At 45.8% G+C, this 27,444-nt stretch overlaps 1 protein-coding gene across 9 annotated transcripts in view; it reads left to right on the top strand.

Annotated features, from left to right (window-relative positions):
* Window positions 1–27,444, top strand: part of CCDC88A (coiled-coil and HOOK domain protein 88A) — a 359,905-nt gene that overhangs the window by 193,996 nt on the left and 138,465 nt on the right. For all 9 annotated transcript variants that reach the window (XM_073339323.2, XM_073339320.2, XM_073339322.2 and 6 more), the window contains 2 exons: window positions 8,123–8,204; window positions 19,179–19,337. In XM_073339323.2, coding sequence (XP_073195424.1) covers window positions 8,123–8,204; window positions 19,179–19,337 — 241 coding nt within the window. The remainder of the gene's footprint in view (window positions 1–8,122; window positions 8,205–19,178; window positions 19,338–27,444) is intronic.

Raw genomic sequence — 27,444 nt, 5'->3', positions numbered from 1 at the left:
CAGCGGGATAGCTCAGTGGTTTGAGCCTGCTAAACCCAGGGTTGTGAGTTCAATCCTTGAGGGGGCCATTCTGCCTCAGGCTGCTCTCCCAGCCAGCAGCACGGTCTGCTGCCAGCCTACCTCTCCCTCCCCCCGTGAAAGCAATGGCCGACAATCGTTTCGCACCTTTTTCCGTGAAGGTGCCATATTGCTGTCAGCATCGTCATCCACTCTCTGTCACTCTGCTCTCCTGCTTATGCCATACCACAGCAAGCATGGAGCCCGCTCAGATCACCGCGGCAGTTGTGACCTCTCTAAATACCACGCGCATTATCATGCAGTATATGCAGAACCAGAACCTGCAAAAGCAGGCGAGTAGGCGACGGCAGCGCAGTGAGGAGAGTGATGAGGACATGGACACAGACTTCTCTCAAAGTACGGGCCCCGACAGTTTGGCTATCCTGGTGGCAATGGGGCAGGCTCATGCCATGGAGCGCCGATTCTGGGCCTGGGAAACAAGCACAGACTGGTGGGACCGAATAGTGTTGCAGGTCTGGGACGATTCCCAATGGCTGGAAAACCTTCGTATGCGTAAGGGCACTTTCATGGAACTTTGTGACTTGCTTTCCCCTGCCCTGAAGCGCCAGAATACCAAGATGAGAGCAGCCCTGACAGTTCACAAGCGAGTGGCGATAGCCCTCTGGAAGCTTGCAACACCAGACAGCTGCTGGTCAGCTGGGAATCAATTTGGAGTGGGCAAATCTACTGTGGGGGCTGCTGTGATCCAAGTAGCCAACACAATCACTGAGCTGCTGCTATGAAGGGTAGTGACTCTGGGAAATGTGCAGCTCATAGTGGAGGGCTTTGCTGCAATAGGATTCCCTAACTGTGGTGGGGCGATAGATGGAACGCATATCCCTATCTTGGGACCGGATCACCAAGGCAGCCAGTACATAAACCGAAAGGGGTACTTTTCAATGGTGCTGCAAGCACTGGTGGATCACAAGGGACGTTTCACCAACATCAACGTGGGATGGCCGGGAAAGGTACATGATGCTCGCATCTTTAGGAACTCTGGTCTGTGGGAACGGCTGCAGGAAGGGACTTTATTCCCAGACCAGAAAATAACTGTTGAGGATGTTGAAATGCCTATATGTATCCTTGGGGACCTAGCCTACCCCTTAATGCCATGGCTCATGAAGCCATACACAGGCACCCTGGACAGTAGTCAGGAGCTGTTCACCTATAGGCTGAGCAAGTGCAGAATGGTGGTAGAATGTGCATTTGGATGTTTATAAGTGCGCTGGCACAGTTTACTGACTCTGTTAGACCTCAGCAAAATCAATATTCCCATTGTTATTACTGCTTGCTGTGTGCTCCACAATGTCTGTGAGCGTAAGGGGGAGACATTTATGGCGGGGTGGGAGGTTGAGGCAAATCGCCTGGCTGCTGATTACGCGCAACTAGACACCAGAGCGATTAGAAGAGCACAGCTTCTCTGATGCGCAGCGCGCCCTGCTTTGAAAACCAGTTTCATGACTTGCCAGGCCATGGTGTGAAATTTCTGTTTGTTTCTTGATGAAAGTCCACCCCCTTGGTTCATTCTACTTCCCTGCAAGCCAACCATCCTCCCCTCCCCCCTTTGATCACCACTTGCAGAGGCAATAAAGTCATTGTTGTTTCAAATTCATGCATTCTTTATTAATTCATCACACAAATGTGGGGATAACTGCCAAGGTAGCCCAGGAGGGGTGGTGGATGAGGGGAGGATGGAAGGACAAGGCCACACTACAGTTCAAAACTTATTGAATGCCAGCTTTCTGTTGCTTGGGCAGTCCTCTGGTGTGGAGTGATTGGGTGCCTGGAGGCCCCCCCACCGCATTCTTTGGCGTCTGGGTGGTATGGAACTTGGGGAGGAGAGCAGTTGATTACACAGGGGCTGCAGCGGCCGTCTGTGCTCCTGCTGCCTTTTCTGCACCTCAACCATACACTGGAGCATATCAGTTTGATCCTCCAGTAGCCTCACCATTGTATCCTGCCTCCTCTGATCACGCTGACGCCACCTCTCCTCTCGCTCGTTCCTCCTGTCCTCGCGTTCATTTTGTGCTTTCCTGGACTCTGACATTGTCTCCCTCAGCGCATTGTGCTGGACTCTTTCAGTGTGGGAGGCCTGCATAAGCTCAGAGAACATTTCATCAGAAGTGCGGTTTTTTCGGCTTCTAATCTTTGATAGCTTCTGCGACGGAGATGATAGGGGGAGTGTTGAAACATTTGCAGCTGCGGGAGGGAAAAAGGGAGATTAGTCTTTAAAAAGAGACATTTTAGAGAACAATGGGTAGACTCTTTCACGGTGAACCAAGCTGTTAACATTACATACCTTTAGAAGGTCGCATTTTGCCTCTTATATTGATGGCCTGCCGGTATGGTGTGAGAGATCACACATGCAGGGCTGGCGGGCAACAGAATTTGGCTTGCAGGCAGACATGGTAAGTCACAGTCTTTTGGCTTCTTTAACCTTCCTGACATGTGGGAATGGTTTCAAACAGCAGCACCCTGATTTCACATACCAAGCACCTGTTGGGTTGGCCCTTTAAAGTGGGTTGGTATTTAAAAGGAGGGGCTGCGGTTTTTGTGTTAACGCGCAGCACAAACCCAACTAACCCCCTCCCTGCTAATTCTCTGGGATGATCGCTTCACCCCTTCCCAGACCGCTTGGCTAACAGCGGGGATGATTTCTGTTCAGCCACAGGCAAACAGCCCAGCAGGAACAGCCTCCTCTGAATGTCCCCTTAATAAAATTCCCCTATTTCAACCAGATGACCATGAATGACGTCACTCTCCTGAGGATAACACGGGGAGATAAAGAACGGATGTTGCTTGAATGCCAACAAACACCGGGACCATACGCTGCCATGCTTTGTTGTGCAGTGATTCCAGACTACGTGCTGCTGGCCTGCTGTGGTAAAGTGTCCTACCATGGAGGATGCAATAAGGCTGCCCTCCCCAGAAACTTTTGCAAAGGCTTTGGGAGTGCATCCAGGAGAGCTTCATTGAGATGTCCCTGGAGGATTTCCGCTCCATCCCCATACATGTTAACAGACTTTTCCAGTAGCTGTACTGGCTGCGAATGCATCCCAAGTCTTCAGGGCAAATTAATCATTAAATATGCTTGCTTTTAAACCGTGTATTATATTTACAAAGGTACGCTCACCAGAGCTGTCTTCTCTGCCTTCAAGATCCGGGAGCCCGGGTTGGGAGGATCCAAGGTGATAAACAGTTCCTGGCTGTCAGGGAGAACATTTTCTCGGCTTGCCTGGTGTTTGCGATCTTCAACCTTCCCCTCCTCATCACCTTCCTCGTCCCCCAAATCCTCATCCCTGTTGCGTGAGACTCCCCCCTTGCAGGAGTCCACATACAGGGGTGGGGCAGTGGTAGGGGCACCACCTAGAATTGCATGCAGCTCATCATAGAAGCAGCATGTCTGGGGCTCTGACCCCGAGTGGGCATTTTCCGCTTGGGTTTTTTGGTACGCTTGCCTGAGCTTCTTAAGTTTCACTCGCCACTGCTGCGGGTCCCTATGATAGTCTCTGTCCTTCATGCCCTTGGAGATTTTTTCAAATATTTTGGCATTTCGTCTTTTGGAATGGAGTTCTGATAGCACGGATTCTTCTCTCCATACAGCGATCAGATCCAGTACCTCCCTTTCGGTCCATGCTGGAGCTCTTTTGCAATTCTGGGACTCCATGGTCACCTCTGCTGATGAGCTCACCACATTGGCCCAACAGGAAATAAAATTCAAAAGTTTGCAGGGCTTTTCCTGTCTACCTGGCCAGTGCATCTGAGTTGAGAGTGCTGTCCAGAGCGGTCACAGTCGAGCACTCTGGGATAGCTCCCAGAGGCCAATACCGTCAAATTGCATCTACACTACCCCAAATTCGACCCAGCAAGGTCAATTTCAGTGCTAATCCACTCGTCGGGAAGGAGCACAGAAACCAGTTTTAAGAGCCCTTAAAGTCAGAAAAAATGGCTTTGTAGTATGGACGGGTGCAGGGCTAAACCGATCTAACGCTGCTAAATCTGACCTAAACTCGTAGTGTAGACTAGAGCTAAGTTGCATGGCCTGAAGGACTTTAGGCTGCTCTGCACTTTTTGGGCCTGTACACGACTCTGGCCTCCAGAAGACAGTCCGGTCGCAGCCGCCTCTCCGGTTCTCGGGTCATCCCAGGCACAAGCCCTATGAGAGAAAAAGGGAGAGGATATAAGTGCTGATAGCCCACTCAGTCGTCTTTGATTCCCCAGTTGGGCTCAGGAAGATACCCCGGTTGCTTGAGGTAGGCCTTTTGAGAGTGTGCCTGAGGACAGCGTACCAGACTTGACCCAGGATCCACGCCCTCTTTTGGTATTGGATCACTTGTTTCCTTTCCGTACTGCATAGTCCTGAATAACCTCAGACTGTGGCAGTTTTCATCCATCCTCCCCGTTGCACCTCCCAACCCCGTCCCTCTTCAGGGACCCTTCTCACGAGCAGCTCCTCGTCCAGGAGGTGGAATCCCTCCTGCGTGTGGGGGGCTATAGAGGAAGTTGCTTGAGATCTGAGGAGGAAGGGGTTTTTACTCCTTGTATTTCCTAATCCCAAAGGCCGAAGGGGGCATCAGGCCCATCCTAGACCTGCGTCGACTCAACAAATATTTTAAAACGTTGAAGGTCTGCATGGTCTCTCTGGCCTCCATCATCCCTGCCCTGGATCCGGGAGACTGGTATGCCACCCTTGATTTAAAAGACGCTTATTTCCACATCTCAATCTTCCGTGGGCACAGGAGATTCCTCCGGTTCATGGTGGTACTGTGCCACTACCAATTCACCGCATTCCCCTTCGGTCTCTTGTCAGCCCCAATGGTTTTCACAAAGTGCATGGCTGCGGTGGCAGTTTACCTGAGATGTCGAGGCATGTAGATCTATCCATATTTTGACAACTGGCTAGTCAAAGGCGGTTTACAAGCTCAGGTCCATTACAACTTCAGCATAGTACTGCCCACGTGTCGAGAGCTGGGTCTGCTTATGAACGAGCAGAAATCAACTCTGATCCCAGTTCAGAAAATAGGGTTTATAGGAGCAGTGCTCAACTCTACTCAGGCCAGGGCCTACCTGCCGGAGACCTGGTTCCAACCGATGTCAGAACTCATCGCCCACATCAAGGCCTATCTGCTTATGATCTCCTGGGCATGACTCAGGCTGCTGGGCCACAAGGCAGTATGTACTTAGGTGGTGCAATATGCATGGCTGCATCTCAGACCTCTGTAGATGTGGCTGGCATCAGTTTACTCCCCCAGCAGACACCACTTGGACTTGCTTCTCGCAATTCCATTGAGCGTTCTGGCATCATTGACTTGCTGGTCAGAACCGTGAATGGTGATGAACCGAGTCCCCTTCACTGCCCCATACCTGTCAGTGACATTGGTCTCAGATGATGAAGACCTGAAGTGGGGAGCCCACCTCAGCAGTCTCTGTACTCAGGGCCTCTGGTCCCAGGAGGATATCTCTCTTCACATAAATGTCAGGGAACTCAGGATGATACTCTCGGCCTGCTAGGCATTCCTTCCCTACCTGTCAGGGAGAGCTGTACAGATCTTGACAAAAAATATGGCCACGATGTTCTACATCAGCAAGCAAGGATGAGCTCGCTCCTCAGCCCTGTGTCAGGAGGCTCTTCGATTGTGAGACTTTTGTGTGGAACACGCCGTTCACCTCAAGGTGTCACATCTCCCTGGGGGCCGGAATGCACTGGTGGATCTCCTCAGCAGGTTCTTCTCACACCTGAGTGGTCCCTACACCCGTTGGTTGTCAACTCCATCTTCCAGAAGTGGGGGACCTTTTTGCTTCCAGACAGAACAGGAGATTCCTGCATTTTTTCTCAACGCATGGTCTCGGCCAGGGCTCCGTGTCTGATGCCTCCCTGCTCTTGTGGGCAGTGGAACTGCTGTATACCTTCCCACCCAACACCCTTAGTCCACAGGGTCCTTAACCCTCGCCTTGTCCCTTCTGTGATCTTTATCTTGATTGGTTCGGCATGCTTCTGGACCTTTTGGTAGCAGCCACACTAGAGCTCCCGCTACGCCTGGACTTGATCTCGCAGAACCAAGGTCAGTTGCTTCACCCAAACCTTTTGTCCCTGCATCTGATGGCTTGGCTGCTGCATGGTTGAACCCTTGGGAGTGGGCCTGCTCGGAGCAGGTCCAGCAAGTCTTACTGGGTAGAGGGAAACCCTCTACCAGAGCGACCTATTTTGCTAAGTGGAAGCACTTCACTTGTTGGGCCTCTGATCAGGGTCTTTCCCCCTCTCAGTCGTCTAGTCCATCTTGGATTATTCACTCCACCTGAAGTACCAGGGTCTGACCCTATCATCAGTCAAGGTCCACCTTGCGGCCATCTCGGCGTTCCACCCTCCAGTCCAAGGTAAATCAGTCTTCATGCACGAGATAACAGTCAGGTTCCTTAATGCCTTGGAAAAACTGTACCCTCAGTTTTGCGACCCAATTCCCCCATGAATCTGGTACTGTCTGAATCTTGAATCTGGTACTGTCAAGGCTCACAGAACCCCCACTTTGAACTGTTGGCATCTTGTTTGCTGCTGCTCTTCTCATGGAAGATGGCCTTCCTAGTGACAATTAGATTGGCCAGAAGGGTCTCTGAAATTAGAGCCCAAACTTCAGAACCCTCTTATATGGTGTTCTTCAAGGACAAGGTCCTACTGTGCCCCCAGCTGTCCTTCCTGCCAATGGTGGTGTCACAGTTCCATAACAACTAGGACATTTTTCTGCCTGTCTTGCTTCTGTAGTCTCACAGATCGGATGAGGAACATTGGCCGCATACCTTAGACGTTAGGCGGGTGCTAGCCTTCTATATTGAACTCTTCCGCAAGACAACATGGCTCTTTATAGCGGTGGTGGACAGGATGAAAGATTTGCTGGTATCATCCCAGAGGATCTCAGCCTGAATAACTGCCTGCATCAGGATGTGCTATGAGCAGGCAAAAGTTCCACCTCCGGCCATTGTTACAGCCCATTCTACAAGGGCCCAGGCTTTGTCAGAAGCATTCCTCGGGCAGATTCCAATCCAGGACATCTGCAGGGCCACGACATGGTCATGAATTCATACCTTCACGTCCCATTATGCCATCACCCAGCAGGCTCTGACGATGTCACTTTTGGGAGAGCAGTGTTCCAGTCGACATGTCCATGAACTCTGAGTCCACCACCAGGGATACTGCTTGGAAGTCACCTAGCATGGAATCGATATGAGCAAGCACTTGAAGAAGAAAAAATGGTTATTAATGTTCTGTAACTGTTGTTCTTTGAAATGTGTTGCTCAAGTCCATTCCATGACCCGGCCTCCTTCCCCTCTGTTAGAGTTACCGGCAAGAAGGAACTGAAAGGGTGTGGGGCCGGCAGCGCCCCTTATACCGGCTCATAAGTGCACGGTTTCGGGAGCGCTAGGACCGGCCCCTATGGACACCACTAAGGGAATAATCTCCAGCAGCGGTGCATATGGTACGCACACGCCTGACATGAAATGAACATAAGCAACACATCTTGAAGAACAGTTATGGAAGGTTAGTACCAGTTTTTTCTTTTGGAGGTGTTGCACATCTCCATTCCAAGACCCACCCTCCTTTCCCTTTATATTGGAGTCTGTCTGGTGAGAAGGAACTGTGGAGGATTGAGGGCATTTCTGCCCTTTATACCATCGCACAGCAGTCCAAGGCAGCAGTGGGCACATGCAGTGCCCTGACAGGTGCCACTGATGAAAGAATCTCCAACAGTGCACTGGGTACGCGCACACTTGCAGTGGAATGGACATATGCAACACATCGTGAAAAACAGCCATTAGGAAACAGGTTAGTAATACTTTATTCCTCAAAAATTTTGTTCTCTATAACATACATTGATTTGCTGTAGCTTTTGTTTTGCAATGCAAAACTCCCAGAAATTATGGATTAAATAAAGAAAAGTTTGAGTAATATCAAGAGGTAGTTATTGTTGCCCAGCTACTGTCAGTAATTTAAATATTGGCAAATAAGACAATGATTCAGTGGTATAGTGGTATAGTACTATATTATTTTAATTACATTTTTTGTTTTTTCAAGGGAGGAAAAAACTGAGCAGTTGCTGGATTGTAAACAAGAACTTGAACAGTTGGAGGCTGAGCTAAAGAGACTGCAGCAGGAGGTGTGTATCTTGGACATCTATTATACAAAGTCAACATAACTTTTAAGAATTTGACCATCTCCATAACAGTATTATTTTCATTTTTCAACTTATGCAGTATTTTTGTTTTGTTGCATTAATATCACATCTATAAATATGAATGAACTTTTATAACTTATTAATTGATTGACTTTATCCAGTTTGTCTTAATTGCAAAAATTATCACTTATTATATATTAATGGGTCTTCAAAGAGTGGCCTGTGCAAAAGTCTCACATCTATGTTGTACCACCAGAATACCCCACAAATGTGAATGTACAGAGGCGTATCTTGAAAAGCTCCAGTAGCCTTCATTTTTAATTCTCTATTTTGTGTATGTCTGTTGATAAACAAAGGGTGAAAAGGCACTTTTCAATTATTCTTCAGTACACCTATATATAAAACCATATTTCAGGTCATTCATAGATACTATCGTAAGTGGAAGAACTTTGGTCCTCCTATTGTGATTCATAGAGAGATGGACAAATGTACAAAAAGAGATTCATCTTTGAGTAAATGCAGACATGTATTCCCAGTAGGTGTGTGCATGCCTCATGCACTGGAGCCAGAGACTTGTGCCTAGTACCCACAGAGGGGCAGTGCTCGTGCCTCATAGCTGTCGCCCCTCCCCTGGCTCAATTCCTTCTTACCACCCATCAGCTGGAGTTGGAGCTCTGTGTGGTTATTGCTCCACAACCTCGTGAACTTGTATTTTCTAGCCTAGTTGTTCCGTATATAGTTGATCATTAGTCGTTCATTAGTTTAGAGTTAGTATAGTGTCATTTTTAATGGTACTGCCCCCCCCCCCGCCCGGTGATGCCCTTAGCAGGGTTCACGCACTGCCGTTCGTGTGGGGCAATGCCCAACAGTGACCCCTGTATGCACTGCCTGCTTTGACTTGGTGAAGCCCACCTGAAGGAACGCTGCTCGATCTGTTGTTTGTTCAAGAAGAGGACTCAGGTGGCGCGGCACCTTTGCCTGAAGCAGCACCTACTTGAGAAGGCCATGATGCCTGACCTGGTACAGAGGCCTTCCTCAGGTCTTGAGTCCTTCCTCAAGCCTCATATCACCCTTGGGCTTGGAGGTAGATTGGCTGCCCCTAGTTCTGGGGTTGGGTCACCTCCAGAGAGGCACAGAAATAATTCTCTGTCATCAGTGCCAAGGAAGAGGTTACATAAAACCAACTGGGGATGTTCCAGGTCCTGGAGTGACTCTTCTGCCTCCTCTAAGAGTGCAGGCCAGCTCGGTACCAACTCCGGCATGCAGGATGGTGTGGGGGCTTCTGACCCTCCCTTGATACATGGTAGGGAAGGCAGATCTACATCTTGTTGTCCCTTCAGCTGGGGGTTACAAATCAGCAAGACCTGCTGACCAAATATGACTTTCTTAATTAGTCAGTTATGGCTATGTTTGAAGAGCATTTGCCTGAGACCTCCCGGGATGAATTTCAGGAGTTGGTTGCTGAGGGCTCCTTAGTGGCAAAGATGGCCTTATAATCTGACCACAATATGGCAGACGCTTGGCCAGGGTGATGACTTAAGCTATTACTATGAGGAGGGTTTCTTGGCTCCAGATCTCAGGGATTGCGCTGGATGTCCAGCAAACAATTGAGGACTTGCCGTTTGATGGCTGAACCCTATTCTTGGACAAAACAGATTAAACCCTCCATTCTTTTGAAGATTTGAAGGCTACCCTGCTGTTACTGGGGGTGTACTCCCCATTGGCGCAGAGACACTGTAGCGAGACAGAGTGGCCTCCCTGTGACGCTGACAGGGACGAACCACTCCCCGCCCCCTGGTGGGCCGAGCCAGGCTAGGCCTGCCCCTTGTGCTGGAAGCGGAGGGGCAGAACAGGAAGTATAAGAGGTGGGGCCTGCAGCTCAGTTGAGGGAGAGCCAGAGAAGGAGTCAGACACTGCTGCCTTGCTGCTGGCCACTGAATCAGGAACTGACCTGTGTCAACTCCTGCTTCTGGGGGAGTACTTGGAGGAGCTGCCGCCCGGTGAATACCCGGAGGAGCTGCTGGAACTGCTGGCTGTCGAGTACCCTGAGGGCACAAGTAAGGGTAAGTAGTAGCCCAGGGAAACCAGACATTAGTCCGGTTGTGTTTGCTGAATCTACAGTAAGCATGTTTCAGTAGAACCTTTGATGACCCAGTGGCGGGATTTCCCACCGCTGTGGGACCCAGTGGAGTAGCACTGGCCTGGGTCCCCCTACCCACTGCTGCTAACACCACCCTGAGGGTAGTAGCCTACTCACCTTAGGCAGGATGGCCTGCATTTGTTTGCTGTCTGCCCAGCCAGGGAGCTGAGTCATAGACTGCTTTTGCTCTGCCCCGCCCAGAGGGCCTGAGCCTGACTTTTTGCTGTCTACCCAGCCAAGGAGTTGGGTCATAGGCTGCCATTGCTCTGCCCTGCCCAGAGTGCTTGAGCCTGACTGCTTGATATTGCTCGGCCCCATCTAGAGGGCTGAGCCTTACTGTGCCTGCTGCCTGCCCCAGCCGGAGGGCTGGCTACAGACTGTTATTGGTGCTAATCTCCTGTTGATCGGCTCTCAGCAGCTTGGTAGCCTTCCTCGGATGCTGACAAGGAGGAACCACTTACAGATGCCATTATGGGGCACAACAGCACCAGCCGTATAAGCCACAGCCCCACTTTGTCCAACCCGTTCCCCCAAGACAGCGAGACTATTCCAGGAAGCAGGATAGGTTTCATAAGAGGAATCACTGGAGCTTGGGACCTGGGCGCTCAATGCACCCTCCTTTGATATCTGCTGAGCGCCTGTTTTGAGTCATTGGTCCAGAGTACTCTGCCAGTTGTTCTTCCTCCTCCCTGTTCCTTTGGGGACAGGCTGGCTTGTTTTTTCAATGCCTGGATCTCAATAACATTGGACAGCAGGGTCCTAGACACTGTCAGATCAGGCTATGCCAGTGGTGGGCAACCTGCGGCCCGCGGGCCACATGTGGCCCATCAGGGTAATCAGATTGCAGGCTGCGAGACATTCTGCTGACATTGACCATCCGCAGGCACAGCAGTTTGCTGTTCCCAACCAATGGGAGCTGTGGGAAGCAGCGGCCAGCACATCTCTGCATGGCTTAGCTCTCTGATAGCATTGGGAGTGGTAGAGTTGGGTCTGCCACAACACCACAGATGTGTGTTCTATTCCTAGCATTTCCTGATTTTGAAATCCAAGGACAGGATGAGGCCCATCCTCAACCTCTGCAGACTCATCACTGGGAAGCATCACATGGAAGTAACAGAGGAGGAGAAGAACCTCAAAGTATTGGTTGATCACAGGATGACTCTGAGCCGCCAATGTGATATGGCTGTGAAAAAAACTAATGCAGTCTTGGGATGCATCAGACGAGGTATTTCCAGTAGAGATAAGGAGGTGTTAGTACCATTATACAAGGCACTGGTGAGACCTCATCTGGAATATTGTGTGCAGTTCTGGTCTCCCATGTTTAAGAAGGATTAATTCAAACTGGAACAGGTACAGAGAAGGGTTACTAGGATGATCAGAGGAATGAAAAACCTGTCTTATGAAAGGAGATTCAAAGAGCTTGGCATGTTTAGCCTAATCAAAAGAAGGCTTAGGGGAGATATGGTTGCTCTCTATAAATATATCAGAGGGATAAATACCAGGGAGGGAGAGGAATTATTTAAGCTCAGTACCAATGTGGACACAAGAACAAATGGATATAAACTGGCCATCAGGAAGTTTAGACTTGAAATTAGACAAAGGTTTCTAACCATCAGAGGAGTGAAGTTTTGGAATAGCCTTCCAAAGGGAGCAGTGTGGCAAAAGACATATCTGTCTTCAAGACTAAGCTTGATACGTTTATGGAGGGGATGGTATGATGGGATAGCCTAATTTTGGCAATTAATTGATCTTTGACTATTAGCGGTAAATATGCCCAATGGCCTAGGATGGGATGTTAGATGGGGTGGGATCTGAGTTACTACAGAGAATTCTTCCCTGGGTGTCTGGCTGGTGAGTCTTGCCCACATGCTCAGGGTTTAGCTGATCACCATACTTGGGGTCGGAAAGGAATTTTCCTTCAGGGCAGATTGGCAGAGGCCCTGGGGGTTTTTCACCTTCGTCTGCAGCATGGGGCATGAGTCACTTGCTGGAGGATTCTCTGCACCTTGAAGTCTTTAAACCACAATTTGAGGACTTCAATAGTTCAGACACAGGTTAGGTTTTATTACAGGAGTGGGTGGGTGAGCTTATGTGGCCTGCATTATGCAGGAGGTCAGACTAGATAATCATAATGGTCCCTTCTGACCTTAAAGTCTATGATTCTATGACTCAACAAGTTAATCAAATATATGAGGTTCCGCATGGTTACTCTGTCAGCTATCCGCCAGGTGCTGTTTCAGAACAACTGGTTTGCTGCTCTGGACCTTCAAGACACCTACTTCCTGTGATTCAGCAGAATGGCCACACTGAAGTATCTTCACTTCATGGTAGGAGACTGCCATTTTCATTACATGGTTCTTCCTTTCAGTCTCTCTTCTGCCCCCTGGGTCTTCATCACCAAATGCATGGCGGTGGTCATGGCATATCTCAAGAGGAAGGGAATCCATGTCTTTCTCTGTCTCAGCAACTGGTTGTTGAAGGGCGGCTCCAGAGAAGAAGTTTGTGCCTATTTCAATACCACCATGCACTTGCTTGACCATCTGGGGCTCATTCTAAACACCATCAAGTTGACTTTGGTCCCCACTCAGCAAATAGAGTGAATTGGGGCCCTTTTAGTTTCACGAAGTCAAGAGCATTTCTGCCAGCCGATTGCTTCCAGGTGATCTGACAGCTGGACCTCAGCCTACAATCGCAAACATCTATGATGGTTCGTGTGTGCCTGAGCCCGTTGAGCCACATGTCCGCATGTACCAGGTGGTTTATCTTGCCAGGTTATGCTTTTGTCCTCTTCACAGATGTGGCTCAGGACGGTTTATTGCCCTACCCTGTACTTTCTTGACAGATTGGTTCAGCTTCCTTGGCCATGCAGTGTGTACCAAGGGGTCCCCTTCGCTTGGCCCTTTCCACCAGTGGTTATTGATGCATCCCTTCTGGGTTGGGGGAGTGCATCTAGACTCGTTGTGGGTGCAGGGCCTGTGGTCAGAGCAGGACCCCTTGCTCCATATCAGTGTGTTGGAGCCAGAATGCATGTTGTGCCTTTCGGGACTGGATCAGACATTCAGTGATTCACATACTCACGGACAATACTACCGTGATGTACAACATGAATAAACAAGGGTGAGCTTGCTCCAGAGCACTCTGCCTGGAGACAATCAATCTGTGGCAATTCTGTATTGATGAGGACATTACCCCCAATGGAAAACAATAGTTTTCCATTTGCCGGGGGTCCAGAGTTGTCTTGCTGATCATCTCAGCAGGGTCTTCTCCCCGAGCCATGATTGGTCCCTGAAGACAGAGGTCCTCCGGGGGGTGGTTGCAACTTGGGGCATTCCCACAATCGACTGCTTTGTGACGAGTGAAAACAGGAAGTATTGCCTATTCTGATCTCGGCCTGGGCTCCCTCTCCAACGCCTTCCACTGCAGCTGAAAGCGAGGTCTGCTGTATGCATTCCCTCTTATACCGGTCCTTACCCAGATCATGACAGAACAAGGAGTAATGGTCTCAAGTTGCAGTGGGAGAGGTTTAGATTGGCTATTAAGAAAAACTTTTTCACTAGGAGGGTGGTGAAGCACTGGAATGGGTTACCTAGGGAGGTGGTGGAATCTCCTTCTTTAGAGTTTTTAAGGTCAGGCTTGACAAAGCCCTGTCTGGGATGATTTAGTTGGGGATTGGTCCTGCAGGCAGTTGGACTAGATGACCTCCTGAGATTCCTTCCAACCCTGATATTCTATGACTCTGTGATTGCCAGGCTCAAGGCAGACCGAGCCAGACTCATCCTCATCACCTGGTGTGGTCAAGACAGCACTTGTTCTTGTATCTTCTCACTGTCATTTCAGCCTTCCACGCCGCTTCCTCTCCTTCGCGACCTCCTCAAGCAGTACTATGGCCTCACCTTTCAACTAGCGATGGCCCTGCTGTCCCTGATGGCGTGGTGGCTGAATGAGATTGAAGGGTTGTTGTTCCGAGACTGTCCAACAGGTACTACTTAACAGTAAGAAGCCTTCCACTGGAGCAGCCTACTTGGTGAAGTGGAAGAGGTTTTCCATTTGGTCCTTAGCCCATGGGACCCGTCCGGCAGACACTTCCAGCCAGGACATCTTGGAGTACTTGCTGCACCTTCAGGAATTGGCCTAGCACTCAGTTCTTTGAGAGTGCATGTGGCAGCAATATCAGCTTTTCATCTGCCCATCGAAGGGAAGTCAGTTTCCTCAAAAGCTTTGGTGATGAGATTTCTCAGCGGGCTCCTCCGCCTACATCCTCCAGTCCAAGAGCCAGCCTCCTTGTGGGACCTGAACATGGTTTTAGCAGCTCTGATGGGGTCTCCGTTAGAGCTCCTTCCTTCCTGCCCACTGTCCCTCCTGTCTCAGAAGATGGCATTCTTGATAGCCATTACTTTGACCAGGAGAGAGTGAGTTACAGGCCTTCATGGCTGGTTCTCCTTACACACAGTGCTTCAGGGACAAGGTTGACCACTCTTGAAGTTTGTTTCCAAGATGGTCTCCCAATTTCACCTGCACCAGGTGGTGTACTTGCCCGTATTTTTTCCCGAACTGCATTCCTTTCCAGAGGAGCAGTGCCACTCTACATGTTAGCTGTTGTCTAGCCTTCTTTCTGGACAGGACGGAACAGTTCGGTGCCTCAGCACCTTTTCTCACCTATTCATAATATATGCGGACTGTATGAAGTGTCAAGAGGTCTCGGTGCAGACCATCTCCAGGTGGATAACATCTTGCATCAGGAGTGCTTACGAGATAGCGTCTGGTGTGCCCCTCAACAGATATTTGTGCGTTTGACAAGAGTGCAGGCAACGTCAGTGGTGTTCCTTGATGATGTTTCCATATTGGGCACTGTCCCTGGTTCTAAGCACTAAGCAGGGTCCTGGTTCTAATACTAGGCTGGGCCTTGACTCTAACTCTTACCCAGGGTTTTCAGAACCCAAAGCAGTAGTAACTTAACTAGAAAAGGAGGACTTGTGGCACCTTAGAGATTAACCAATTTATTTGAGCATAAGCTTTCATGAGCTACAGCTCACTTCATCGGATGCATTCAGTGGAAAATACAGTGAGGAGATTTATATACACACAGGAGATTTAAGTTAAGATTTAACTTAACTGTTTTTCTCCAGGTGGTGTCAGCTCCTCTGTCTGCTAAATGATTGGCACAAACCAAAGTGCTTTTACCTAACACTACTTTTTCATTAGGTCTTAAACATGCGTGCACACACACATACACAAGCTGTAGCAGTAGGGTTAGAGCATTCCAAAAATTTTATATACCCAAAGGCTGAAATGGTTTTGAGGAATCAGCAACCAGCCTTCCAAGGGCCCTCCTTCTGTCCAGTTGCTGGGGAGTTTAGGTACCAGATTCTTGCCCAAAGAAAAGCTTCCTTGGTTTGCTTCAAAGTATATTCTTTCACCTAATCTTTTATAGCGAACTTAAACAAAGCACATAACTCATACTGATTCCTAGTGGGTCACCATAAGTAACCCCGGTGGGTCACCAGTTCTCCCAGTTTCAGCAAACTACTCATTATCTCTTATTATTAAAGCATTTCTAGTCATAACAACAATAAAACGTATATGTCAGAGGCTCCTAACCAACGTTGACTGTCCAAACATTCCTTCCATTTTCATGGTACATTAAATCCCTCCCACTCTGATTAGACAAACAGCAAATATGCAGCTGTCTGGCCTTGCCTCTCAGGGTCTACGATTATTCCTAGCTATGTGTTATTTGTTCTTTAGCTAGCACTACCTGGACACAAAAGATGGCTGACTGAATACTGTCAAATTCTGGGGTTACACACAAATGTAAAATTTGGGGGTTACACTAACCACTAGGTCAGACCACCCACATCCTGATCCTGACACCTGTTTTGGCAGACTTGTCCTACTGTCATTGTTTCAGTAGACTCAAAGTACCCATCTCCAGGTCTTTATTTACTGCTCATGGGTTACCATAATACCCGTGGACAATCACTCAAAGAAGAAAAAACAGTTTACTTTCCCATAACTAGTGATTCTTTGACATCTGTTATACACATATATTCAACAACCTGCCCTTCTTCCCTGCTACTGTGGGCTATTTGGCAATCTGCATTCTGTTTTGGTGAAGAAACTTGAGAGTGGTTGCAGCCGCACCACGCTTTGTGCTCTCTAAGCTATCAGTCACTGGAGAGCATGCAGGGCACAGATGCAGCCCCAACAGACACTGCTATTCAAAAGTGTCTCATCTTGTGTGCATGAGAAGTGGAATACATGTGGACGACACATCTCGGAAAACGACAGTTCTAGTAAGGTAAATAAACATTCTGTGTTGTCTTTACTATATGTTACTGTTAAAGTGACAAGAAATTCTTTTTTTTTCTGAAGGCAATTGTATTGTACTTTTGTTCTCATTCATCAGTGACTCTATTTTTTAAAATACTAGTTCAGTACTAGTATTGCTCAGCATTGTCAGGGGTTTTGTAACGAGTCCTTGGTGATTCCTCCCTCAGGGGGTGGGGGAACCTGACCACACTCAGTTGTCTACACTGGGTAGTTGCGACACCGCCCCCACTTCCCTGCTATCTGCGTTTTGTGGGCCTCCTGAAGTCCAGGGGGACCATTTAGGTGAGGCAGAGGGGGCTCCTCCACGCCTCCACCCAGTTTCGTACCACTGGCTGGGAGTGACGTCGCTCACTCCTCTCCCCCCTTCCCTCACTGGCCTATTCTTTGCTCAGCAAATAAGAATGCAGAGGTGTATCTGGTAGGGCTGGGAGCTTCTGCAACACTTTTTCATTCCTGAAACAAACATGCTCAGGTAATGGTGGGAGGCAGGAAGCTCTCAAGCTCTGTGCTTAGGCCGGAAGATGCTTGCTGTAGATTTCATCATGATCTGCCCCTCACCCTTCACATGTCAACATGTTAAAAGGCCTTTTGCTTCTAAGGCAAGCCCTTTGTGACACCAATAGATATGAGGTTGCTCAGGTGGGGGAGGGGGCTGCTGCGCCAGGCACATTCAGATGATAATTATCCTCACAGACAGGCCAGCTTTGGAAGATTCAGGCTGCAAGAATAGCACTGCAGAGTAGACCACCTTGCGGTGAAGAAACAAGTGTGTGCTGCCGCCACCAAAAATATTGTTTTAAATACACTTAAAATTTTCCCAATTTTTTTCCAACTCTCTAATTTTTTAGTGAATGGCACCAGTGTGGCCATTTATTCTACCATTTAGTCCCACTTGTCTGTGGGGGTCTTTCCTTTGCCTACAATGGGCTTTGGGTCAGGTCCATCGGCTGTGACACAGAAACACTGATTCCTCTGGTGAATGTCTGGATTTTATCAAATCTCCCCAGAGTGTGGTTGCACTTTTCTAGGACCTTTCCCCAGAATACCTTTTGAGGAGCTGCTGCCCTCAAGCAGCCATTTTGCAGCTGTCGGCTATATCTCCTTTTCCTGCTGGTAAGTATTCTTATCTCCTGTTGTACTTACTCTAACATTTCTGAGGGTATGGCAGAGTCTCATAACCTTCAGTACCATCTGTGAATTTCATTGCGGTGATGTTTACTCTCACTAATCCTTACAGCAACACACAAGAAACATCCTTCTAACTTAATCCTTCATATATATCGTAACTGTTTGTATAAACCCTTCAGTTAACATAAACACAAGCAAATCTGTAAAATTTGGCTGCCAAAATTTGTTTTTTATAGATCCGTGCTGCTAACATCCAAATATGTGTATCTGCTATCTGTGTCAAGGCTTCAGAACTGATACCTCAAGGTTTGGGATTGGCAATATCTTGCTGTATTATCTCCTGATTGTTCTAATCTTACGTATACACTTAAAATGTGGGTTTAATTGTTGTTTGTATATTTTTTCTTTCTTTATATAGGAATGAGATACAGTGCTTCTGTCAGCTAATTTCTAAGTTATTATCTGCAAAAAATTAGTTTTCAAGTGCCTAAGTGGTCCCTTGAATCACAGTTAAAATTGTCTTTCCCCCCCACCCCTATCTGAAATGGCACCCCTGCTTGAGTCTCTCTAGCTGGGGGATCAAAATGAAAGTCACAAACCCCCATGCCTTCAGGGATACTCCCTCCCTGAGGTCACCGCAAAAGGGGGTGGGGTGGTGCCAAAAATCCATCCCTAATGTAACAGGTTGGGGGAAATTGCTCTGTGGCAGGCTCTGCCTGTCTGTCTTACCCTGGTAGTCCACTGTACTTTCCTCAGGGTTAGGGTGAAGATCTGCTTAGAAGTTCATACTGCAGCATCAGAAGTTGCTCCTGCTGTCTGCTATTTAGGGCAATCTTGCTCCTTTCCCCCTATTTACTGCAGGGTTCTCCCTTTTAAATGTCACCTTCCTATCATGCATGATAGACAGGGCCAGATAGTGGGTTGTGGGTGGACACTAGCCCTGCCACCAGGGCCTCTCTAGCCCCTTCCTATATACCCCATCACAGTTTTGGTTTGAATTGAGAATTAAGACACATAAAGAAGATTCAGCGTTTTTGTATTTGCTTTAAAGCATTTTCAAGTTGCTCATGTAAGAAATGACAAATAATGTGGATCTTTTGGGTAGGAATTTAATCACATTGAAGTAATTTTTCTTTGTTCTACTTGAAAGAAATATATGTTGAAACTCACTGAACCCCCCTTTAAGAGCTTTAGTGTTAGATAGGAAACAAAATCTGGACATGTAATTTGTGTAAATATACATTATGTTTATATATTCCAATTAGGCAATCCATCTAGGTTTGTGAAAAAATAGAAAAAGAGATGAACAATATATCATCTCATATACCTATCATATAACTTAATTTTTTATTTTCTAGAACATGAATTTGCTTTCGGATGCGCGCTCTGCCAGAGTGTACCGTGATGAGTTAGACGCACTCCGTGAGAAGGCAATCCGAGTTGACAAGCTTGAAAGTGAAGTCAGCCGATACAAAGAGAGGCTGCATGATATTGTATTTTACAAGGCTAGAGTTGAGGTATATTTAAAGCAATTCTTAATCATATACAATTTGTTTTTTTAGTAAAAAACGTGTTGCCAATTGATATTGCTTTCTCTCTTTTTTTTTATTTTGACATGAAAGAAATGAAGACATGAAAGCAATTTGATAGATTCTTGCACTGCAATATATTATTCTATCTTGTCTGATAAATTGTTGTTTTCAAGATGAGTGTTCAAATATCTATCCACATGGAGTTTCATTTGAAGTCAGCAAGACTCTCTGTTAGTGCATGGGTCCATCTATGCTGATCCACTTGCAGGATCAGGGTCTACAAGCAGACATAAAGAAGACATGGGAAACACCCTGGAGGGAGTTAGCTTGAAATTTATTTTAAGTTTAATTTTTCATTCATTTCTTCTGGGTATCATGGGGGAAGGAAGTTTTCAGGAATGATCTGAATGAGGAAAAGAAGTTGGCATGGTGAACCAGGATTAGGACGGTATTTCATGCATAAAACATGGGAAAAGACAGAGAGATAGAATTGAAGAGACATTTCAAATTCTATCATGAATTAGAAATTGGTAAGAGACAAAAAAGACAGTGGGATGCCCAATTATCTTTACTGAGGCCACGACCTTTGTCTGGAAACAGCAGGTGAATGGGGATGTCACAAAATTTGCACAGAATGCAAAATTATTAAGGGTAGTCAAAATCAGAAAAGTCTGTAAGGAACTTCAGGGGAACCTAAGAAAACTAGACAAATTGGCAGATCACATTCAATAAATGCAAGGTAATGTTTATTGGAAGGAATAATTTGAACTATGTTGCTAAGTTGAAAACTAACTTGGGAAAAAGATTTCAGTGTCATTTTGACATTTCACTAATGTCCTGTCTTCATTATGAAGCAGCAGTCAAAAAACAAGCAGTGTTAGTCTGTATAACATATGATATAAAACACTGTAACTTTTATAATGACATTATATAACCTGATGGGACATCCTTACCTTGAAAACTGTGTTAAGTCTAGTCACTCAACTTGAAAAATGATATAACAGAAAATAGAAGAGGTTTTACAGACAGATGATAGAGATTATTAGAAACATGAAAATATTTCCATGTGAAGAGAAAATTGAAAAAAATTAGGAATACTTAGTTTAGAGAGGGATAAAATAAAAGATCACATGACAGAAATATGTAAAATAATGTATGATATAGAGAAAGTCAGTTTGGTACTATTCTTTGCTCTTTCCTTTCATAGAACACTGAGGGAATCAATGAAATTGCAAGGCAGCAAATTTGAAACTGATGAAAGAAAATACATTTGTATGCAGTTTATAATTAAGCTATGGAACACATAGTCAGATATCATTGAAGCCAAGACCTTAGAAGGATTCAGAAAAGGATGAGACATTCATATAGACTGGAACATTCACAGTTACATTAGATAGGATAAAACATTTTTGAAGAATATAAAACCATATTTAAAAGCATAAGATAGCTACTAATTGATGAGAGTAGAAAAAAACTTCCCAATAAGCAGATTATTGCATAAAAGACTTCTATGGGGAATTGTTGCTCTTTCTTCTGAAGCATCTGGCTAGCTACTGTCAAAAACAGGACAAAACTGTTCTGATGAAGTATGGCAATTCCTGTGTTCCTAGAAAGGGAAAAATGAGATGAACGGAGCTTCAAAGCCAGCATCACTGGCAAAGTAGAGAAGGTACTTGAGAACTGTGGTAAGAGACAAGTTACAAGACGTCTGTTGGGAGACAGTTATGTGGGACCTTTTTTGATTTCTGGAACTGAGACATTGTTATCAATGGTGGTGAAGTTCTTAAGACTCGTTTTCTTGGGGGATTTTTGCATCCATGTCAACATGGCCTTCTGTGATGAAGTTGTTCTACTATCCCACCTTAAACCACGCAATAGTCTGACCAACTCCCAACTCTGACGAAACCTTACCTGGGTACAACAAATGGAGCAATCAACAATCTGTCATCAAACCTACCATTCCTGAACAAGCTCAAGTGTTCAAGTGTGGAACCTGAAATCAGTGAACTAAAATTGTGGTGTTGGAAACTAGGCTTGATTGGATAAAATATGCCCCAATAACAATTATGTGGGTGAAACCAGACAATCACTAGGCTCTACGTAAAAGAATAAATGGACACAAATCAGACGTCAAGAATTATAACATTCAAAAACCAGTTGGAGAACACTTCAATCTCTTTGGTCACTCAATTACAGACCTAAAAGTGGAAATTCTTCAATAAAAAAACTACAAAAACAGACTCCAATGAGAGACTGCTGAATTGGAATTAATTTTCAAACTGGATACAATTAACTTAGGCTTGAATAGAGACTGGGAGTGGATGGGTCATTGCACAAAGTAAAACTATTTCCCCATGTTTATTCCCCCCTCCACTCCCCACTGTTCCTCAGACGTTCTTGTCAACTACTGGAAATGGCCCACCTTGATTATCACTACAAAAGGTTCCCCCCCGCCCCCGCTCTCCTGCTGGTAATAGCTCTCTTGTTATAGTGTGTATGGTAACACCCATTGTTTCATGTTCTCTGTGTATATAAATCTCCCCACTGTATTTTCCACTGAATGCATCCGATGAAGTGTACTCCTTTTCTTTTCACTAGGCTCTTGAATGAACTCGCACAGGAAAATAATCAAACACAAAAACACCCTATCACCTGTGGGTGAACACTTTTCCCAGAGAGATCACTCTATGTCTGACTTCTCAGTCCTCGTCCTGAAAGGAAACCTGCACACTATTAAAAGACGATCCCAGGAGTTATTAAATTAATAACTTTGCTAGACACTAAAAATCATGGACTGACCACAGACATTGGATTTATGGGTTATTACAACAATATGTAATGCACTAACAAACCCTCCAGCTGTTTTTTTTCCTCCTCCTTCCCTTCCTTTCTTCCCTGTGACTGAACGGGTGTCAACAGGCCACTTAACTTTGAATAGTCCTTGAAATATGTATTAACTACTTATGTTTAAACTTTCTGTTCAACCCTTGTGTTTAGCAGTGATACTTTAAATTTGGCTTGTTCTACACTACATGCTTACTTTGGTATAACTACATAGCTCAGTAGTGTGAAAAATCCACACCCCTGAGCGATGTAGTTATACCGACATTAATCCCCTATGTAGATAGCAATATGTCAGCAAGAGAGCCTCTCCTGCCAACATAGCTACTGCCTCTCATGGAGGTGGAGTTGTTAAGCCAATGGGTGAGATCTCTCCCAGAAGCTTGAGTGTCTTCACCAGATATGAAATAGCGGCATGTAGACCTGCCCTTACTTTCCCAGACCTGAAGAAGAGCACTATGTAAGCTCAAAAGCTTGTCTCTCTCACTAACAGAAGTTGGTCCAATAAAAGATATTACCTTACTCACCTTGTCTCTCTAGAAAAAAATGAAATCATTTAAAAATATAGAGAAACTGATTTGGAGAACCATAGAAATAAGTGTTGCAGTAGCACATAAATTAAGGGCAAAATAAAATTTAACATTAGATTGCAGAAAATACTTTAATTAACAAGAAGCTATTTTTCCCCAAAATATGTTCAAATTACACAAAAAGCGTAGAAACTAAAAATTTCCACTAAAAATGAGAGCATAGAGTTTAAGTCATGCAGATAACAATGAAACAAAATTTTGAAGTTGGTCAAGAAAATTAATCTGTAGGTGAGCATTTGAAAGTCAGATGCTAGAGCACATAGTGCATTTTCCATGGTGTGCCTGTGAAGAAGAGGACACTCATATGTGGGCCATCTGAAAGGGATGAATTTCACTATAGTATATAAATGATTTCAAGAACAATATGATGAAAGACTTGATGAAGGCAGAACTGAAAATAACAAAGTGGCCAAGTAGCTAAACAGATGGAATTTTCATGTTCCTAAAATGCTGGTTTAAAACAAATGCACACACCACACCACACCACCCCCGCCACACACACACCCCTAGTCATTTGTGCACCTAAAATAATATTCGAAAATAATTTTTAACATTTGTGAAGTAAGGAACATGAAGTCAAGATTTCTTCGTTCAATATCAGTTTCATAGATTGCAGCTGGCTTGTGCTGACATTTGAAAAAGATATGCTTGGCTTGAATGAATCAAACTGAGTTCTTGTACGTTCGTTAATATTTTCGTCAGATACCATTAAAGGATATGAAAACTGCTAGTACATATGCATCAGTTGAAGCTGTTGGGACCCCTTAAGCATGCTATTGCATTTTCAACAGTATTAGACATGTAATTATGGGTCTAGGCAAAATGGATGTATGTGCATATACAAATAATTATGCTTTATTAGTAAGTACTCTTTAATGCTTTGATCTCTAATTCCTTCAACTTGAGGGATCTATTTGATATTAAAATAATTTATTAAATGGTGGCACAAGGAAGAGGGAGAGGTGTTTTATTGAACAAAGAGGTGGTTGCAGTTGAACAAGTACTTTTTGCCTAATATTTTGAAATATTGGTGGTATTTTGAATATGCAACTCAGTTAACAGGAACAACAATTGCTTAGGCTAGAGTGGCTTAATTTCCCATGTCCTACAAGGAAAATCCAGCCTCCACCTCACTGGCAACAGTGGTCCTCCAAGTACTGCAAAACTAGTATTGTTCCTCTGTGCAAGGGAAGCCAACATTGTTTTAAAAAACAACAACCCTACAACTCCTGTTTGTTGCAGCCAGGACACTGACTGGGATTGTGCCTGTCCAGATCAAATTTCAAAATCCAGAGATAATTGAGGCCAAATCACAATTATTGGCAATGCATTTATCCATATAATTTTACTGAACATTTCTTTTTCCTAAGCTAATAATAGTTGGATAGTAAATGTTTACAGTACAAAGAAAAGGAGTACTTGTGGCACCTTAGAGACTAACCAATTTATTTGAGCATGAGCTTTCGTGAGCTACAGCTCACTTCATCAGATGTTTACCGTGGAAACTGCAGCAGACTTTATATACACACAGAAATCATGAAACAATACCTCCTCCCACCCCACTGTCCTGCTGGTAATAGCTTATCTAAAGTGATCAACAGGTGGGCCATTTCCAGCACAAATCCAGGTTTTCTCACCCTCCACCCCCCCACACAAATTCACTCTCCTGCTGGTGCTAGCCCATCCAAAGTGACAACTCTTTACATAATCAAGTCGGGCTATTTCCTGCATAGATCAAGGTTTTCTCACATCCCCCCCACCCCCATACACACACAATCTCACTCTCCTGCTGGTAATAGCTCATCTAAACTGACCATTCTCCAGGTTTAAATCCAAGTTAAACCAGAACATCTGGGGGGGGTAGGAAAAAACAAGAGGAAACAGGCTACCTTGCATAATGACTTAGCCACTCCCAGTCTCTATTTAAGCCTAAATTAATAGTATCCAATTTGCAAATGAATTCCAATTCAGCAGTTTCTCGCTGGAGTCTGGATTTGAAGTTTTTTTGTTTTAAGATAGCGACCTTCATGTCTGTGATTGCGTGACCAGAGAGATTGAAGTGTTCTCCGACTGGTTTATGAATGTTATAATTCTTGACATCTGATTTGTGTCCATTTATTCTTTTACGTAGAGACTGTCCAGTTTGACCAATGTACATGGCAGAGGGGCATTGCTGGCACATGATGGCATAGATCACATTGGTGGATGTGCAGGTGAACGAGCCTCTGATAGTGTGGCTGATGTTATTAGGCCCTGTGATGGTGTCCCCTGAATAGATATGTGGGCACAATTGGCAACGGGCTTTGTTGCAAGGATAAGTTCCTGGGTTAGTGGTTCTGTTGTGTGGTATGTGGTTGTTGGTGAGTATTTGCTTCAGGTTGCGGGGCTGTCTGTAGGCAAGGACTGGCCTGTCTCCCAAGACTTGTGAGAGTGTTGGGTCATCCTTTAGGAAGGTTGTAGATCCTTAATAATGCGTTGGAGGGGTTTTAGTTGGGGGCTGAAGGTGACGGCTAGTGGCGTTCTGTTATTTTCTTTGTTAGGCCTGTCCTGTAGCAGGTAACTTCTGGGAACTCTTCTGGCTCTATCAATCTGTTTCTTTACTTCTGCAGGTGGGTATTGTAGTTGTAAGAAAGCTTGACAGAGATCTTGTAGGTGTTTGTCTCTGTCTGAGGGGTTGGAGCAAATGCGGTTGTATCGCAGAGCTTGGCTGTAGACGATGGATCGTGTGGTGTGGTCAGGGTGAAAGCTGGAGGCATGCAGGTAGGAATAGCGGTCAGTAGGTTTACGGTATAGGGTGGTGTTTATGTGGCCATTGTTTATTAGCACTGTAGTGTCCAGGAAGTGGATCTCTTGTGTGGACTGGACCAGGCTGAGGTTGGTGGTGGGATGGAAATTGTTGAAATCATGGTGGAATTCCTCAAGGGCTTCTTTTCCATGGGTCCAGATGATGAAGATGTCATCAATATAGCGCAAGTAGAGTAGGGGCTTTAGGGGACGAGAGCTGAGGAAGCGTTGTTCTAAATCAGCCATAAAAATGTTGGCATACTGTGGGGCCATGCGGGTACCCATAGCAGTGCCGCTGATCTGAAGGTATACATTGTCCCCAAATGTGAAATAGTTATGGGTAAGGACAAAGTCACAAAGTTCAGCCACCAGGTTAGCCGTGACATTATCGGGGATAGTGTTCTTGACGGCTTGTAGTCCATCTTTGTGTGGAATGTTGGTGTAGAGGGCTTCTACATCCATAGTAGCCAGGATGGTGTTATCAGGAAGATCACCGATGGATTGAAGTTTCCTCAGGAAGTCAGTGGTGTCTCGAAGGTAGCTGGGAGTGCTGGTAGCATAGGGCCTGAGGAGGGAGTCTACATAGCCAGACAATCCTGCTGTCAGGGTGCCAATGCCTGAGATGATGGGGCGCCCAGGATTTCCAGGTTTATGGATCTTGGGTAGTAGATAGAATATCCCAGGTCGGGGTTCCAGGGGTGTGTCTGTGCGGATTTGATCTTGTGCTTTTTCAGGAAGTTTCTTGAGCAAATGCTGTAGTTGCTTTTGGTAACTCTCAGTGGGATCATAGGGTAATGGCTTGTAGAAACTCGTGTTGGAGAGCTGCCGAGCAGCCTCTTGTTCATATTCCGACCTATTCATGATGACAACAGCACCTCCTTTGTCAGCCTTTTTGATTATGATGTCAGAGTTGTTTCTGAGGCTGTGGATGGCATTGCGTTCCGCATGGCTGAGGTTATGGGGCAAGTGATGCTGCTTTTCCACAATTTCAGCCCGTGCACGTCGGCGGAAGCACTCTATGTAGAAGTCCAGTCTGCTGTTTCGACCTTCAGGAGGAGTCCATCTAGAATCCCTCTTTCTGTAGTGTTGGCAGGGAGACCTCTGTGGATTAGTATGTTGTTCAGAGGTATTTTGGAAATATTCCTTGAGACGGAGACGTCGAAAATAGGATTCTAGGTCACCACAGAACTGTATCATGTTCGTGGGGGTGGAGGGGCAGAAGGAGAGGCCCCGAGATAGAACAGCTGCTTCTGCTGGGCTGAGAGTATAGTTGGATAGGTTAACAATATTGCTAGGTGGGGTGAGGGAACCATTGCTGTGGCCCCTTGTAGCATGTAGTAGTTTAGAAAGTTTAGTGTCTTTTTTCTTTTGTAGAGAAGCAAAGTGTGCGTTGTAAATGGCTTGTCTAGTTTTAGTAAAATCCAGCCACGAGGAAGTTTGTGTGGAAGGTTGGTTCTTTATGAGAGTATCCATTTTTGAGAGCTCATTCTTAATCTTTCCCTGTTTGCTGTAGAGGATCTTGATCAGGTGATTCCGCAGTTTCTTTGAGAGCGTGAGGCACAAGCTGTCTGCATAGTCTGTGTGGTATGTAGATTGTAATGGATTTTTGACCTTCAGTCCTTTTGGTACGATGTCCATCTGTTTGCATTTGGAAAGGAAGATGATGTCTGTCTGTATCTGTACAAGTTTCTTCATGCAGTTGATAGATTTCCACTCCATACGGCTAAATGCAGTGCCTTGCATAATGACAGGTTTCAGAGGAACAGCCGTGTTAGTCTGTATTCGCAAAAAGAAAAGGAGTACTTGTGGCACCTTAGAGACTAACCAATTTATTTGAGCATGAGCTTTCGTGAGCTACAGCTCACTTCATCAGATGT

This window comes from Lepidochelys kempii, chromosome 3 (genome assembly GCF_965140285.1).
Source record: "Lepidochelys kempii isolate rLepKem1 chromosome 3, rLepKem1.hap1, whole genome shotgun sequence".
Lineage (NCBI taxonomy): Eukaryota > Metazoa > Chordata > Testudines > Cheloniidae > Lepidochelys > Lepidochelys kempii.
This window is presented reverse-complemented; position numbering and strand designations above follow the sequence as displayed.